Raw genomic sequence first — 19,570 nt, forward strand, 5'->3', positions numbered from 1 at the left:
TCTTTTTGTTTTTTAAAATAAATATTTTGTTAACGTATATTTGGATATTTTCTAAAAATTTCGATTTCAAACTTTAACCTGTTGTATTATTTATTAAAATATGGAATAACAAAATAAATAATTTTACATGTATTAATAATGTATTATTTATTATATTTTTTTTTTTTTTTTTTTTTTATACATATAAGTGCTTAAAAAATATATATTTTTTTATGTAGAAATGTATTCTGTTCATTTATGCCACATACATGAATTACCTAAATAAAATAATATATGTAAAAAATGATGTATATTTTTTCTAAATATTTCTTCATACATTGATATATATGTTAGAATATAAATAAAATGCCTTTTTTTTCTATGAATATATGTATTTTTAAAATAAACTAAAAAAAAATTTCGTAAAAAGCATAAAAATATAAATTTACATTAATGAGTTGTTCATATATATATATATATATATATATATATATATATATATATATATATATATATATATATATATATGTAATATATTTATTTATTTGTATGTATAATATTTATACCCTTTTTATTAATTTTTTAAAAAGAGTAAATCATAATTACTGCATCTATATATATAATAATATATCATATATATTTCATATATTATTATATTCTCATGTTCACATATTCTTCATATATTTTTATATAAATATAATATATATATATATATATATGTATCTATTAATGATAAACATATTTCCTATTTTTATAATTTTTTTTTAATTTATATTTTACAGCTTACTTTTTAATTTTATATTATTAGAATAAAATTGTATATATAATTATTTAAATATATAATTACATATAATATATATATATATATATATATATATATATTACTACTAATGGAAAAAGAAAAAAAAAATTTGAACAATAAATTAAAATGAGAAATTAAATATGGAAACTATTTAAAAATACAAACATAATTATACTAATAAATTTATTCATACGTACGTATTATATATACGTAGACGTACATATATATATATATATAAACAATTAAATAGTGTTTTTATAAAAGCCTTAAATTTTTTTTAGTCTTATGTAAGATAAATTTATAAATTAGAGAAGTTATGCTTAGTAGGCATTAAATGTGGAAACATTGATTTATTGTATCATCGTATATATATTATTATTATTATAAATAGGCATCATATTTATATAATGTATATGCATATATTTGTACGCATATGTATGCCTATAACTGTATATGAAATTTTTTATGCTTAATATTTTACTGTTCTCCTTCCTTCCTTTATTATTTTTTTTTTTTTTATGTGATATACCATTTTGAATTAGTAATTTATCGAACCTCTACCAAAGAGCATTTTACGAATAATGAGTTAAAAAAAAAAAAAAAAAAAAAAAAAAAAGAACGGAACTCGAATTGACGTTAAACTTGTCATAGTATATATTTATATGCATAAGCATATGTTTAGATATGTGTGCATGAAACAGTTAATACAGAATTTGGATTTATTTAAATATTTTAATTTACTATTTTAAAAAGAAGAAAAAAAATCAAGAAATCATGGAGAAATTAAGACACATACAAAGTTATTTCGTGGATCAAAATTTTATTGAAGCGATGAAATTTAAACTTCACAATCAGATGGTAGCATCAATGAATAGGACATTCATGCTTAAAATGTTTTGTGTATTTTTTTTATTTGCATATGTTGGCGTTCTTTATTTAAGGAATTCCAATCCGGTAACTAACTGAAATGCCTTAAGAGTGTATACACAAAAATATACGTACGAATGTGTTATGTATATGTGCATGTGTTATGTATATATGCATGTGTTATGTATATATGCATGTGCCATATATATATGCATGTGTTATGTATATATACATGTGTTATGCACATATATGTACGTATTATGCACGCAAATGCATTGTGTACCCGCAAGGGTCTATGTTATTCCAGAAATAAAGAAAGAATGAAAAAATGAAGTCGCATAATTTTATTATACGTTATACTTTTTTTATTTTGTACATTTTGTATTTACATTATTTTTGCTTTGTACATTTTGTATTTACATTATTTTATTTTTTCCTCTCAATTTCATCGCTACACAGACTTTCAACCCATTTAAGTTGGACACGTACAAATCCAACTCATATAAAACACTCGGAGGAAGTTCCGATCAAAGGATAGATAAAGCGGAGGAATGGAAAAGAAAGGAATGGGTCCAATGGATGATGAAGTTAGAAGTAGATTGGAAAGAGTTCAACTTACAAATAGAAGCAGAGAAAAAAGCATGGATTGATGAGAAAGAACAAGAATGGATTCAATGGTTAAAATATGAACAAAAGAAATGGTTACACTTTAACCCTAATTTAGATTCAGAATATAAAATAAATTTTTTTGAAAAATCTGAAACATGGGATGATAGCCAATGGAAATTATGGATATCAACTGAGGGAAAACAACTTTTAGAAGTGGATTTAAAAAATTGGCTTTCCGAAAATGAAACCATATATTGTAAATGGACTTTAGATGAATGGAATGAATGGAAAAATAATAAAATTAAAGAATGGATAACAACAAATTGGAAAGTCAATGAAGATCAGTATTGGTCCAAATATGATGATGTATCAGCACTAGCCTTAACACCTTTGGAGAAAAATCAATTTTATAAATGGAAAGAAAGAATATTTAGGGAAGGTATTGAATGGAAGAACTGGTCCGCTATTAAAGAAAGTAAATATATTAATAGTAACTGGAACGCTTGGTCCGAATGGAAAAATGAAAAACTCATGCTGTTTAATCATTGGGTCAACAGCTTTGTGGAAAAATGGGTTAGACAAAGACAGTGGAATGTGTGGATTGATGAAAGAAAAAATATGTTAGTAAATGAGAAAACAACTGGGGAAACAGTAAGAGAAAAAGTGGGATTAACACTGGAAGAAAAATTGGGAGAAAAGTTGGAAGAAAAAGTGGGATTAACATTGGAAGAAAAATTGGGAGAAAAGTTGGAAGAAAAAGTGGGAGTAACTCCTGCTTCGGAGATCTTACTTCAGAGTGCTTCCGTGCAATAAAACCATAAAAAATTAATCTGTTAATTTTTTCTTCTTCCTCTCCAACTATTATAAAATATATTATACTCTACAACATGGACAGCAATCAACAATTTAAAAATATTATTTGTTTACTATCAGCAGCGATCAACTATATTATTTGTCTGTTATTTATTATCAACTATATTATGAACCATTATTAATTGACCGTTAAATATATACTATCACTTCTGTACCATCAGTTATATACCATCAAATACGTACTTTCAAACATCTAGCACTATTCCTTTTTTCAGTTAGCTATTTTTTTTTTTTTTTTTTTTTTTTGAAATATCATGGTGAACAGCTCAAAAAGAGTATTTTACATATATATGTTTAAAAATAAAAAAAAAAGAAAATCGAAGTGCAACCAAAGAGGCAGCAAATTATAATGATACATTATTACGAAGTGCGAAAATTTTTAATAATTGAAATAGTATTTTTACGTACTAAATTAATTTTATTAAATGTGTTCAGCTCTTATTAATAAAGCGTGCATAAAAACTTAATATATCACGTCATTTTTTTTAAAGTACATTATATATATATATATATATATATATATATATATATATATATATATATATTATATATATATATATTTATTAATTTATTATATGCACGATGTGTGTATTTATGTGTTACATATATTTGCATTTAACTAGCGTTTGTTCAACATGGCACCTTTTTTTTTTTTTTTTTTTTTAATTTTTAATAGTAAAAAAAAATAGTGGTATACTGTTGTCTTTCACTATTTATTTATATGATTAAATCGTATAATCTATAATTTTTTTGAACCTAGAATTTTTTTATTGTTTAAAATATGCGCATATATGTTTATATGCGAGTTTTACAAAAACTGATTTTTGCTTTCTCAACTTCACTTGCATACGCGAACTATGATGTACAAGTACGACGTGTACTAAAAAATCAAATACAAATACAAATACAAATAGGAAAAACAAATTAGAAAAACAAAAAAGCGAAATACACTTAACCAGAAGCATTGTGTACATATTAGTAACGATAATAACACACGACAAAAGATTTTTCTCTTCACGGTACTTATTTCCCTAATTGATTATTTTGTGCACTCATGCATATAATAGTTATCAAAATTATGATTAAGCTGTTTTTCCATCGATGTTCTTTATATTTCTGGAGCCTCTCCCCTCCCTATAAACACGCATGCTTGTCATGAATATATGCATACATATACATATATATATATATATATATGTATGTATGTATGTATGTATGTATGTACGTATGTATGTATGTACGTATATGTGCTCGTTTACGAATTAATATCTGTACGTTTAATGTATATTTTAAATTGTTGTAAATAGCAATTATTTCTGCATTATTCATAATTTGTTATTATGGTTTTGATTAATTTTAATTCAATTTTTTTCGTCTTTTCTTATATATAATAATGTATGCGCGTAAGTTATATTTTTTTCATTAACTTATTTGCTTATTAATACATTTTCATATATTTTTTATTTGTTTTTAATAATACTGTGTACTGTTTGTGTTTTATAATTTTTTTTTTTTTTTTTTTTTGTAGCTACTATTTTGTTCATATTTTTATTGTTAAGGTCTATATATATATATATATATATATATATATATATATATATATATATATATATATATATATATATATATTTTTTTTTTTTTTTTTTGCTTACAGTATGATGATTAACATTGTACTTTAGCAAAACATGCGAACGTACTATATGTGTACATGCGTGTATATATATATATATATATATATATTATATAAATATGTATAATATGTATGTGCATTATATAATGTATATACGTGTGCGAACCGTTCTCGAAACTATGGTTGTACCTACTATATAATTGCCTTAATTATACTACTAAAACAACTGCGTTACAAACATTTTTTTGTACGAAATTATTTATATAACTGAAATTTTATCGTCATTTGACTAATATTTCAAACATGTCTGCTGTTTTATCACTCTGCTACATATATGAAATGAGAGAAAAGAAAAATTTTATTCTATTAAACCTCAATATATGAAAAACCTTTTTATTTTTATCTTTATCTTTATCTTATCTTTATTTTTATTATTATTTTTTTTTTTTTTTTTATAAAATGTATAAAATTTATGTTGCGTCATCATCATATTAAATAGTTTTATAATACCACCTTATTTTGTTTAATTTTCACATTAGTAGTAAGTCTATCATATGATACCACTAAATAATTTACTAAATGTCCGAAGAAAAAAAAAGCTTTCCTAACAAGTGTGCAGGTAAGAATGTAAAATAGTGTTTAAAATAATATAGTAATGGATAATGTTTTTAAAAAAATAATGCGCTCTCGGTATTTAGAACTAATATGTAATATGTCCGTTATACATGAAGTAAAATTAAAGCTTTAAATAGGCACAAAGGGAAATAAAGAAAAAAATTAGCACCATCATATATATTTTTATATATATATATGAATGCATAAATATATGTGTATAAATATGTACACATAAACTTGTGTGTGTGTTTGTAACTCATTTTGTAAGCATGAAAAATGGGATGGTTAAAAGGAAAAGTGTTTCCTCATAAACTTTTCTACTTTCTTTTTAATATTTTCATTTACAAAATAGATTTTTTCTTTTTTCTCCCCTTTATCCCCGCGGTACACATTTAAAGGAAGAGTTAATTTTTGCAAATATACCTGTATAAAGTCATATATTATATGAATATAAAATTATATCAAAAAATTAAAAAACAAAAATATATATATATATATATATAAATATTTTACTAAATACAATTTCTCCTTTATAATGAACATCCCCAATTCTGTCTTATTTTTTGTTTTGGCAATATACGTTTTGCTTGGGTGTTCAGGTGTTGTCCTTCGTTTAATGAATTTGAAGGCACAACATAAATGAATGAAAAAACATAAATACATGTATGTGATCAAAAATTGTACTATAAAAAAGGAAGTAGGATTTTTTTTTTTTCTTTTTTTTTTTTTTTTTTTAATAATTAAAAAGGTATTGCATTTTACTTATCGTTTATAATTAACTTTAAAATATGAAAATTTTTATTGTTAACATATATTAATATATACATATATATATTATTATGTATCTATGTATAAATACATATACATATACATATACATATACATATACATGTACATGTACATATATAAGTCACTATAATTTTGTACGTCATAGGTAGCGCTACCACGTGCCTCCGAAAGTTGTAACTATAATGTAATATATTATTTCTTTAAATTATAAAATAAAAAAAAAAAAAAGCGAATCGAATTTTTGTTTTTTTTAATCCTATACATACCTATAATAAAAATTTTATTATTTAATCTTATAATTCTTCATTGCAATTTTTCAGTTTCTTTTTTTACCACCTTAAGGGAATATTTTTTTTTACATATATAATAGTAATTATTATTATTATAGTAAATAAATAATAATAATATTAATATTAATAAATTGGATATTTTGTATATACTGAAATTTATTATTTTTGGTTAAAGGTTATTAAAAAGTTTGACTCACTCCTGCTGCCACTCTTAAAAAATTTTTTTTTTTTTTTTTTTTTTTTTGGCTTATTTTTTCATAATCTAACTATTTGTTTAAATTGAAATGCGGATGTATTATTTTATAAGTTACATAAATATAAATAATAATATATTTTAAACATTTTTCTTCTATATTTAGCACTTAGTTAAAATTATTTAAACTATTATGAGTACAAAATAATTATTAAAAATATATGTGATATATATATATATTAGTTGGGACAATGATTTTTTTTTTTTTTTTTTAAATTCGTATATATGTAGAGTTGATAGTATATAATTTCTTAAGAACATATTCTCCTTTTCGTTTAACAGTAAAATTACTTGGCTTTTTCCCTTTTTTCTTCCTAATATATATATGTACTTATGTCCTACATTTCGCTTATAACATTTGAACGAATTTTTTTGTTTTGTTCTATTTTTCGAGCCAAAAAAAAAAAAAAAAAAAAAAAAAAATTTCGCAGATTTAATCTATATAAACGTACTAATAATAAAAGCTAGCCTTGTTTTACATCTTTTCTAAAGCTTATATTTTTTTTTTTAGTGCTGATGACCTTATTTTTGTTCTAATAATGATGTTATTTTTTATTTGAAATTTTCAAAATATAATAAAAAAACACCTAAGTATATATATATATACTATTTTTTATTATTTCTTACTATATTATATATATATTTTATATGTTTGTAATTATCCATTATATGAATAACTATTTATGAACATTTTATTTTTTTTTTTTTTTCTTTTTGTAATTTAAAAATAATACAAAAATCATATTAATGTGGAAAAATAAATCAGAAGCCTTGAAAAATACTAGATTGATGCATTAATTGAAAATATTGATAAGCAACCAGAAGTTACAATCGAGTATATATACATATATATATATACATATATATACATATATATACATATAAAATACTTATATAAGTACCCTTGAAATATAGAAAAAATGACGAATTCAAAGAAAAATCATATTACGAGGGGGAGAGTCAATATTTCCCCCTTTCTTAGGAAAATATGTTTGTTCTCTCTTTTCTTTTGGACATCAGATATTTTTAATAATGTACGATTTAAAATTTAAAGTAACGTATATAAAAAAGAAAAATAAGAGTTACTCTCTTCTCCCCTTTTGTTGAGTTGTTTATGTATGTACGTATGTATGGCTATATTTCATTTCACCTAAAATATGGCATTATAAAAGAGCTAACGTGAAAATGGATATACATACGGATGTAAACGCACATATGTAGATCTATATATATATATATATATATATATATATATATATATATATATGCATATATACGGATGCGTGTACATGCATATATACTATTTTCCTTATGTCCTATTATGATATTTTTTCCCCCCTCTTATTAGTGCACATACAGTGACAAACTCTCTAGTAAGGAATACCACACAGAAAAAATGTTAGAAGTAAAATCTAGAAGAGTGTTAACACAATCTAATAATAGGTCCATTCATTATCCTTATGGATACAGTGGATATTCATATTCCGGAGGAAATAATAAAAACAAAAATAAACCTCAAAATTATTCTATAGGGAAAAATAAGAATGAAAATAAATTACATAATTCTCCTATTAAAGTGGGTAAAAATTATGTATGTCCAAAAGATAGTAATTTAACACATCATGAAAAATTGAAACCTCAAAATTATGATACTAAGGATAAAGCAGAAAAAATGAATTCACCCTATTTAATAAAAGATAACATAAAAAAAGAAACATTAGGTAGTTACATAACGAGAGAAAACGAAAAAAAAGGATCAGATAATTACATAACGAGAGAAAACAAAAAAAAAGGATCAGATAATTACATAACGAGAGAAAACAAAAAAAAAAAATGTTCAGACCATTATATAACAAAAGGTAATAAAGACAGAAAAAAAAAAAAAAAAATCCATATGAAATGGAAGAAGATCCAGAATTCAAATTAGAATCATCAGAACAACCGGCGGGGGAAGGAATTTATGACCAACATAAAACCTCATCTAAAAAAATGCCGAATGTATATGAACCATTAATAACTCCTACCGTTGCACAGATGTTGTACACGGGACTACCAAACAAAAATACACAAGGAACGAGTTCTAATATACCAACACAGAAAATACCAGAGAATTCAGGATTAAGCCCGTCGGGAAAACATCAGGGGGGGCAGAGGAATGAACAACAAGAACCCCCCTGTAAGCCACTAAAGGAAGTATATGAACCATTAATAACTCCTAGCGTTGCTCAAATGTTGTATACAGAAAAACCAAACGAAAGCGCGAACCAAAAAGGGGAAGGGGAATGTGAAGAAGAAAGCGAAGAAGAAAGCGAAGAAGAAAGTGAAGAAGACAGCGAAGAAGAAAGTGAAGAAGACAGCGAAAAAAGCGAAAGTACAAGCGAAGATGTAAGTGAAGAAGGGGCCACAGATGGGCAGTGATGCAACAAGGATGAGGAGGACTCTTCCATTGATGATTCTTCCAATAGCGATGAAGAAAATGAAAGAAAAGAAGATGAATACTCAACAAATAAACGGGGAAATTATAAAAACTTACTTGAAAACTATAACGAAAGTGAAAATTTATTTAGTCAACCTATGAACAAAGAAAGTATTTCATACTTAAACGAATTAAAGAATGAACAATAATGAGATGTAAAAGGATAAATATATATATATAGATAGATAGATAGATAACACACAACAAATCAATAGTAGGAAAAATGCACAATATATAGTTTTCCAAAAAACTTTTATTAGGGGATCATATTGCATAACATAAATTTATGCAGCTCTTACGAACCCCGTACCATTTTCATGTTAGTGCAAATTCGAAAAGTGCACACATATACGTATGTACATATTGTATATATACATATATGGAGTATGCTTAATAACATTGGCAATGGATGGAGAGAGGACAACAACTGTATGTTTACGCCCTAAACCTATTTGTTAATCTTGCTTTTTTTCCCCATCATTTTTATTTTGTTTCTGTTCCATTTTTTGTCCCTTCTTGTTTCCTTTTTTTTTTTTTGTTTTTTGTGTTTTACTAAGACTTTCAATATAAGTCAATATTTTCTTATGGAAATATATTTTTTTTTTTTTTTTTTATTATATATATATATATATATATATATATATTATATACAGAAATATATTTTTATGTTCCTTTAAATTTTACATATTTTTGTTATATAATTATTTATTTTATTTATTTATTTTTTTTTTTTTTTGTCATAATATTTTAAAACATATTGCAATTTTAATTTATATTACATGTTCCTGTGATAATGAACTATGTTCACAAATATATTCTACTACATACACACATAAAATATATTCTTATATGTGTACAGACTTATTTTATTATATGCATATATATGCAAATAACAAAATAACTCATACCATATAATAATAAGCACTTTCAATAAATAAAATCCCTTTTCTTCCGTATTTTATATTAATACTATATACACCTCTCCAAAGTTTTTAACTATCGAGACTGTTATGTTTTATATTTCATATTTTATGTTTTATATTTCATATTTTATGTTTTATATTTTATTTTTTTTTTTTTTTTTTTTTTGTTTTTATTTTTCTCATAATTGTTAGCTAATATTTTTACTACTCCAAAACGAACGGGCGAAATAAACAGCCACTGGTATAAGTTTACCTCCCTGGGTATTATACAAAAATTGAGAAAACAATTTAATGCATATTATTTGCATACTATATTAATTTTTAAAAAAATAATAATAAAATAAAATAAAATAATCTTATACTTGTAATGTTTATATTTCCAAAGGATGAAAAAACAGTCAAAAGGCATGTGTTATATTGCAGTAGTTGTTTTAATATATATATATATATATATATATATATATATATATATATATATATATATATATATATATATATATATATATGTGTGTATATATGTATGAGTATATATATGCGTATACATATGGGTATACATATATATATTTGTATATGTATGAGTATATGCATATATATAACATACACATGCGCGTTGCATAAATTTTAAGAGTATCACATTTGCCTTACAGTGACAGACAATTTACGTAAAATTTTTGTGAGCACAATAGGAATATGCACAAATTACTTTTATTTTATATATTTTTGAATTTTTTAAAACACATGTATTATTATGCTTTTTTATATTCAGCTTAATAAATATTTTTGATAAATTAAAAAAATATAAAAAATAAAAATGAGTATTTAATTCAAAAAGAGACAAATAAAAAATATGTCCATGTGTAATGAAAGATGGTAATGTATAAATTTTAATAAAATTCTTTAAAATTAAGGAAACCTGGACTCAGTAGGCTCTTTAAAACGCGCACACGTGCATATAGATATATGTATTCATGTATGTACATGTATGTATGCACGTTTTACATACATAAAAAAAAAAAAAAAAAAAAAAAAAGAAGGAATAAACCACTTTAAAAAAGCAAATATAAAGAGAGAGAAATTCCCCATAACAGTCATACACATATACATACAATACAATTGCCATGTTAATTTAAATTAATTGATGTGTATGATTAAAACAGATTGCATATTAACAAATAATATTAACGTAATTATATATTCAACAGGTAAATAAAAAGGGTCAAAATTCATACATTCATAAATATGGTATCATGGATATATAATATATTTTTGTGCTATACTGTATTAGAATTATTGAGCATATCCACAACTGTACTTCAAATTTAGAGGTTCTTATAAAGGGGGTACTACCATTACTGCATAGAAAATATATACATATCGGTATAGTACAAACGTACATACATACACAAATACACGCGTACGTACATGTATATATAACCCATACACATATGTGTATGTGGGCAAAACTTTTGGAGGAAAAACTTTTATATTACGGCTTGTTGTATACTCAATTTTTTAATTTCATTCCTCATTCTTTTTTCATTTATTTCTTAAAGATATGAAAATGTACGGATATGCAAATGGGGCAAATATTGCTATGAAAATGGCCTGTAGACTTAAGCCTAACAACAAAGTTGTAAGTGCTGCTGTTATCATAGAAATAACTGGTATAAATGGAATAATAAATTTTATTACTTTCATTGTTTTAGTATTTAATATCCGTTGAGCCTTATCTACAATTTTTCGAAAGAGCTTCTTGTTTTTTATATTATCACATGTGTATTTAAATATTTTATCAATTTTAATGGAATTAATGTTTTTTATATACGATTCAGTAAATGGGTTCATTATATCATCTCTATGGTTGCGCAATTCGTTACTAGACCCCTCACTCGGTGCATAACTCGGTACATTCGATAGATTAACACTAGACCCCTCACTCGGTGCATAACTCAGTACATTCGATAGATTAACACTAGACCCCTCACTCGCATAACTCAGTACATTCGATAGATTAACACTAGACCCCTCACTCGGTGCATAACTCAGTACATTCGATAGATTAACACTAGACCCCTCACTCGGTGCATAACTCAGTACATTCGATAGATTAACACTAGACCCCTCACTCGGTGCATAACACAATACACTATGTAACTTGTCATTTGACTTTCCATACGTTTTATAGGACCATTCATCATACATTCCATCGAGTAGTTTCGTAGTCAACTTATCATGCGTTCCATCGTACATGTTATCTAATATCCCATCTTGTACCTCCCCATATAATGAATGCATAAAGGGGGTGGTCATTACTTTACCTCCTCCAAATTTAAATGTATTCTTAAGTGCCAATGATCTACCTTTAGATAGGATATCGATTAAATTGTCTTCTTGATTTTCCTTATTCCATATTTTGCAACTAGAACACTGAAAAATTAGGTAAATAAAAATTTATGTATATTTTAATTTGCGCGCATAAACGAGCATTTTAACCGGGAAAAAACATACACATGTATAAGCACATGCGTATGCACGCGTATGAGCACAAGTATAATCCCATACATATGAACATACTTATGTAGTGTAGTAGGGACAAACTCCCCCCCCCACACACACACACAGTGTTTCATACATATGTGTGTATTTTCCTACATTTTCTTGGTAGAACAATAACCATATTAAATAAGCAAAAATACATATTTTCGTAACAGCAAATAAATGATTTCCTTCTTGAGGCACCTGAGAGTGTTCAAATGAAATAGTCTTAAAATCATCTATGGGATTCAAACCTTTATTTTCATCATCCTCCCCTGTATGATATGTAGAATCAATATATGATGAAGTCATGATGATACTATTTTTCCTTATCATTTTTTTTATTTTTTTCAGAATTAAAAACGTGTAATTTAAAATATGAAGGCAGACGCATTTGATCTTTTCATATCATATTTAATAATTTAAAGGTACACACTGCTTTTTTCTGTACGTACGTCTATACATACACGTACACATGTACACATGTATATATGTATTAACATATGTACATATGCGCATAGTTGTATAACCAAAGTTGATAACTATATATAAATGCTAATAAATAAACAAAAATATATGTATATATATATATATATATATAAAAGAGTAAATCCCACGCTGTAAAAATGGAAAGAATCGCTTAAAATCAAATCCTAATAAAACGCATTATTTTGAAGTTTTTATAATAATATGATAAATTATATGAATACGTAAAATATATTCACTAATCAAAGCTAAACCACAAAGGTATTCGTGCGTTAAATATGTACTTTTGCAGAAGTACGAATATTACGTGCGCATATATATATATATATATATATATATATATATATATATATATTCATTTATTCATTTATATTTATTCAGTTATATTTTTATATTTTTAATTATTCAGTTATATTTTTATATTTTTAATTATTAAATTATATTTTTATATTTATTCATTTATATTTTTAATTATTCAGTTATATTTTTATTTATTGAGTTATATTTTTATTTATTCATTTATATTTTTTTTTTTTTTTTTTATTTATATTTTTATCTATTTTTCTAATGAACGTGGTGATACATATAATTCAGACTCATCTCATCGTCATAATAATGCTCTTCTTTCCAACAAAAAAAAAACAAAATAGAATAAAATAAAATAAAATAAAATAAACAAAAATAAAATAAAATAAACAAAAATAAAATAAAATAAACAAAAATAAAATAAAATAAACAAAAATAAAATAAAAGAACAAGAGAACAAAAGAACAGACCAGAGCAGACCAGAACAGAACAGAACAGAACAAACGCATAAAAAATATTTAAATGAACATAAAAAAGAATCCAAAATTAAAGAATTCTTTAAAATTATACAAATGACAGTGCTCCATTGTGACTTCACAAAAAGTTTCGTTCCGTTGTAGTGCTTAATGAATAATGTATATTCATTTTTTTATAACAAGAATAGTAGAAAGAAAATAAAACAAAATTAGAAATAAAACAAAATTAGAAATAAAATAAAAGTAAAAAACGAAAAAAAACGAAAAAAAAACATTTGCAATGTTGTAAAATTTAAAGTACAAATATTTTATTCAGTTGGAAGAACATATAATATAGTATATTCACCAATATACACGTATATACATATGTACATTTATACATATATATACAATTCAAACAAATCTTGGGCAGTAGTTTAACTAATCAAAAACACAAAATGCATTAATATATTAATAAATTGCATTTTTTTTTTTTTTTTTTTTTTTTTGAATACTGTAATAATTATATGGGCCAAATATAAATGTCATCGTATTGCCAAATTGTGATTAAGTAAAAATGTAGTAATTATTTATGTTTGTTTAAAAAAAAAAAAAAAAAAAAAAAAAAATAGCTATTAAACTTATTATTTTTCATCATTAATTTTATCATTTTATTTTACAAAAACGAATGATAACTTCATATGAGATTATGAAAAACATAAGCATGAAGAACGGAAAAAATTAATTAACGATATATGCCGTAAAAGTGAAATAATGAAAGCGCAAAAAAATGCAACATCAAACGAACAGAACAAACAAGTTGAAGTACAGAACGAAATACTACGTGAAGTAAAACTTTTTTTTACAACAGAACAAAAACTAGATCGACAATACTCCTTAGTATTTTGTTAGAGCATTTAACATTTAATAATTATGGTCTTTGCAATGAAAAAAATACTACCGGAGCACAGCAATACACGGATAAACGAATAAAATTGTTTTCAAAAGATGAAATTAAAAATTAAAAATAGAAGATAAAAGATAAAAAATAAAAGATACATAATAAAAGATAATAAAAGATAAAAAATAAAAGATAATAAAAGATACAAAATAAAAGATAATAAAAGATAAAAAATAAAAGATAATAAAAGATACAAAATAAAAGAGAATAAAAGATAAAAAATAATCATGTACGTTAACCCCTCTGATTTGTCAAAAAGCCTCTTTAAAGTACATTCACTTATTACACATAGCAACATAGACTATTTTATTTCTTTTGAGTTTATTAAATTATCATTACTGTTATTTACTTATGTTTGATGTTCAATCAAAATATAAAATAGTGTTAAAATACCATATAATATAACATGGAAATTTTATTTTTTATATATATACTTTTAAAATAAAAATAATACTATTGTTTTTATTTATACTTTATAACGCGTATTCACATATACATATATATATATATATATATATGTAGCACATATGATATTGCTCCAAAAAATAATAATAAAATATTAGCACATTTAAAGTACACATTTGCATATATGTGTTTATATATATATGTATATATATATGTATATCGTTTTTCCTTTTTCTCCAGGAGGTTCAACTTTTTAAAGACGACTGTAATTACAGTATAATTTATTTACACAGAACTGTTATTCTATTTTTAAAAATTTCTTCCTTTTTTTTGTTAACTTCATTTTAAATGAAAAATAAGGAAAAAGCTGAAGTGTATTTTACTACACCAAATAGTAGATTAAAAGGAATATTCTAAAATTGGCTAATAAAAAAAAAAAAAAAATGGAAAATAAAAAAAGAAATAGAAAACGAAATAGAAAACGAAATAGAAAACGAAATAGAAAAAGAAATTGAAAAAGAAATTGAAAACAAAATAGAAAAAGAAATTGAAAAAGAAATAGAAAAAGAAATTGAAAAAGAAATTGAAAAAGAAATAGAAAAAGAAAAAGAACTAGAAAAAAAAAAACACACCTGATAAATTAATTATGTATAAAACGTACAAACTAATAATCCAGTAACTCTAACCTTTGTACGAATTTTCAAAAATTTAAAAATATAATTACTGCCATTATATGTAGTAATTCGATAAATTATTAGTACGATAAACAAATGTAATTCAAGAGTAAAGAGGCGAACATGTTCTCTTAAGTAAATAATATAAAATATGATTAATAAAAAAAATAAAACAAAATAAAATAATTTCCACTACTTTTTATAATATTATATATATATATATATATATATTGTATACCATTATATTTTTTCCTTTTTCCACGCCATATATAATAATAATATATAAATGTGCGTATCAGAAATACGTTAAAGATTCTTAATTTTCATATTTGTAAAACTCCATAAAAATATAATAATATTATTTTAAAAAAAAAAGTCTTACTATTTTTAATTTTGTACATAATATACATAGCAGCCCATACCAATTTAATACATTATGATGCAGAAGTTATATTATTGTTAATCCCTATAAACTTTACCGGGATAAAATATAATACTTACTAGTTCAGTGAATTGAAATTGGATTAAGATAATAATCGTACTACCACTACTTCTAACAATAATCATAATATTGGTGAGTGTTCTTATTATAATATATATTTATATGTATGAATAAAAATTGAAATTATGGAATATTCTGAAAAATGGCTGTACAAAAAATAAGTACAAGAACGCGATCACTCTAGTTTTGTACTTTTAATGCATGCTTAACGTAATTTATCATGTACTTTATAAATATTTATATATTTTAGTAGTACATAATTTTTAAGTTTATATTCTAAAATATATATAAATCTAGATATATATAGATATAGATATCTATATCTATATATATATAAAAAAAAAAAAAAAAAAATTATAAGATTAAAATTTATATATAATAATATATATATGTATATAGCTACATGTACGCATAAAATTATAACAAATATTTGACGGGAAATACCTTTTTTTTTTTCTTAAAAAAAAATTATATTATTAATGTTCAATTTTAAAACAGTTTCAGCTGAGATGAATAAAATGGTAGCACAACTTTACAATGGCAATTCTTATTTATTAGCTAAAAATATAAATAAATAAATAAATATATCTACATATATATTTACATTTATATATATAGTTATATTTGGTACCTTTATATATTATTAAAAAATTTTAAATGAGAAAATTAAAAAGATTTTTTTCTTTCTAGACCTTTACGTTCTTTTTTTTTTTTTTTTTTCCTTTTCCTTATCTCTAAAAAAATGTAAAAAATTATACATGCATAATAACACAATAAAACAATGATGTAGTGATGCAGTAATATTCTATTTTTATTATTTTATAATATAATTTTTTTTTTTCATTATATATACATTTATACAATTATACACATACATTTTTAAATTTTAAAAATTTCTGTTTTTGAAAAAGAGAGTGTATATATATATTATATATACCTATGTAGATATATATAATTGTTAAAAAAAAAAAAAAAAAGGAACAGCGAATGACTTCCATATAGTTAAATAAATCTTTTCAAAATTTTAGAGAAATAATTATTTAAAATGAAGAAATGCAACATTAAAACAAACGATAATTCGACTTCTACAAATAAATATGATCAAGCAAAAAAAGGACAAGTTATAACCATCTTACCTCTAACATTTTTGATGTTAAAATGTAAAAATACAAGAATACACATGATTTTTATTTTATTAAGTATTATAGTTATAAGCTCTATGTATTTGCCTTCCCATTTTTCTTACAACATGAAGTAAAACTTAATAGATATTTGCATCCCCTGTCGTACGTATATATGTGTGTATGGATGTGCGTTTATGGGTATACATATGGGTATTTATGTATGTATGAGTATGCATGTATATATATGGGTACACGTTAAACGCATACGTGTGTTAAGCACACGTAACGAATTTGCGCGCATTTACCTTATTGCCCGTAATTTTTTATATGCAAAAATAAAAAATAAAATAAAATGATAAAATAATGAACACCACTTAACGTAGCATTAATAACGACTACAATTGCAGTTGTAATAATAGTAATGGAAGTAACTTCTTTTTTGTTATAGAAATGCAGTGCAGTATGTGTGTGGAAAAAATGAAACTCCCTATTATAGTAGTAAAAAAGGAAGGCAGATATACGAACGAATATTAGAGGCAGAACGAGTATGTGCATTTGATAAGCTTGGTCGTTTGTACGGCGAAGAAGATGAAGAAATGAATAATACGTTAAATTTATTGGCCAATTACCCAACGGTAGCTGATACAGAACCGGAATCATATGAACTAGCAGAAGAAGTACATAATATTCAACTAGACGATTTAGTTTTTAGAGTAAATCAAATGTGGCATGAGACTGTTGAGAATATGATACAAAGGTATACTGCATATGCTGAGGAACATAACATTGATGAAAGTTGTAGGGATGAAATGTGGAATCAAGGATGGTATAGATATTTATACAGTATACATGGGGATTTGAACTATTTCTTACACGATGAGCATCTCAGTTTAGAAACAAGAGAGCAGTTAGCAGAAGAATTAATTAGAGGTGCTAAGGAAGACTTTTTATGGTTTTTAAATATGGTCAAGGAGGAATGGGATCGAATCCACCAATCGGAAATTATTGTGGAAGTGTAAAAGGTGTAAAAAAAGGGAAAAAGGAAAAACAAAAAAAAAAAAAAAAATTTTATATTGCATGAAAAGAAGGATAATATTGTAACATGCGTAATGTAAGCATAACGTGAGCGTATTATATGCATAACGTATGTGCATGTATGCACGTACATATGGATATGCAGCAAGAGATCATACTATTTTTACTTTCGACCTTCGGACCTTGAAAATAAATCCCCACACAAATAATATATTTTAAGTTTTTGTTTTTGTTTTTTTTGTGTCTTACTTTTTATCATCTTTTTATGGAATTATTTATCATCTTCATATTATTATAATTATATCACTGTTAACTTTTTTTTTTTTTTTTTTTTTTTTTTTTTTTTTTTTGTAAAATAAGTGAAATAATTATTTATTATTAAACCTTTGAAAATGTTTCATAATTATAAAACGTATATTTTAAAGAATAAATAAAAATAAAATAATATGAAGTAAAAACTTGAAGAAAGACCTAGCTTATTAATGCCCAAAGCTGAATTTTAATCAGTAGAACATGATAAGCGTGCATCATAATGACTGTTATATAAAAACATATTACAAATACAAATATAAATATAAATATATATATATATATATATATATATATATATATATATATATATATATATATATATATATATATATATATATACTTATGTTCTCGCATACATATGTTGTAGCTTATATTTAAATTATATTATTTTTATATTTATTTTTATTTTCTTAAGTTAAATAGAAATGTACTACCACATAGTTCTTACCCTCCACTATATTATTTTAAAAATTTGGAAAATATTCCTCATAAACATTGAAAAGGAAACCCATATATATATATAATTCAAACTTTCACTTTAAAAAAAAAAAAAAAAAAATTATCCAAATAAACAAGAAAATTGCTTTTATTAACACTGCAAATATATACCTGTTTATTTATATACATATATATATGTATATATTTATGTATTATCCAGAATGCCCCGAC

At 23.6% G+C, this 19,570-nt stretch overlaps 2 protein-coding genes and 2 pseudogenes across 2 annotated transcripts, besides 2 other annotated features; 3 read left to right on the top strand and 1 right to left on the bottom strand.

The window, feature by feature from the left end:
• Positions 1-1,555: 1,555 nt before the first annotated feature.
• Positions 1,556-3,070, top strand: PmUG01_02011300 (tryptophan-rich protein; the record flags this gene model as incomplete). The annotated part of the gene is made up of 2 exons (XM_029008582.1): positions 1,556-1,639; positions 2,108-3,070. 2 exons carry the CDS (start codon positions 1,556-1,558, stop codon positions 3,068-3,070), a joined length of 1,047 nt encoding a protein of 348 aa, XP_028860128.1.
• Positions 3,071-7,627: 4,557 nt separating this feature from the next.
• On the top strand, positions 7,628-9,332 carry PmUG01_02011400 (annotated as a pseudogene).
• Positions 7,628-9,332: a sequence feature (Plasmodium exported protein, unknown function, pseudogene).
• A 2,310-nt stretch (positions 9,333-11,642) lies between these two features.
• On the bottom strand, positions 11,643-12,977 carry PmUG01_02011500 (Plasmodium exported protein, unknown function; the record flags this gene model as incomplete). Its single annotated transcript, XM_029008583.1, has 2 exons — positions 11,643-12,533; positions 12,846-12,977. The coding sequence occupies 2 exons, from the start codon at positions 12,975-12,977 to the stop codon at positions 11,643-11,645; spliced, it is 1,023 nt and encodes a 340-aa protein (XP_028860129.1).
• A 4,633-nt stretch (positions 12,978-17,610) lies between these two features.
• Positions 17,611-18,573, top strand: PmUG01_02011600 (annotated as a pseudogene).
• Positions 17,611-18,573: a sequence feature (Plasmodium exported protein, unknown function, pseudogene).
• Positions 18,574-19,570: the final 997 nt, after the last annotated feature.

The sequence above is a fragment of the Plasmodium malariae genome (genome assembly GCF_900090045.1).
Source record: "Plasmodium malariae genome assembly, chromosome: 2".
In the NCBI taxonomy this organism is placed as follows: Eukaryota; Apicomplexa; class Aconoidasida; order Haemosporida; family Plasmodiidae; genus Plasmodium; species Plasmodium malariae.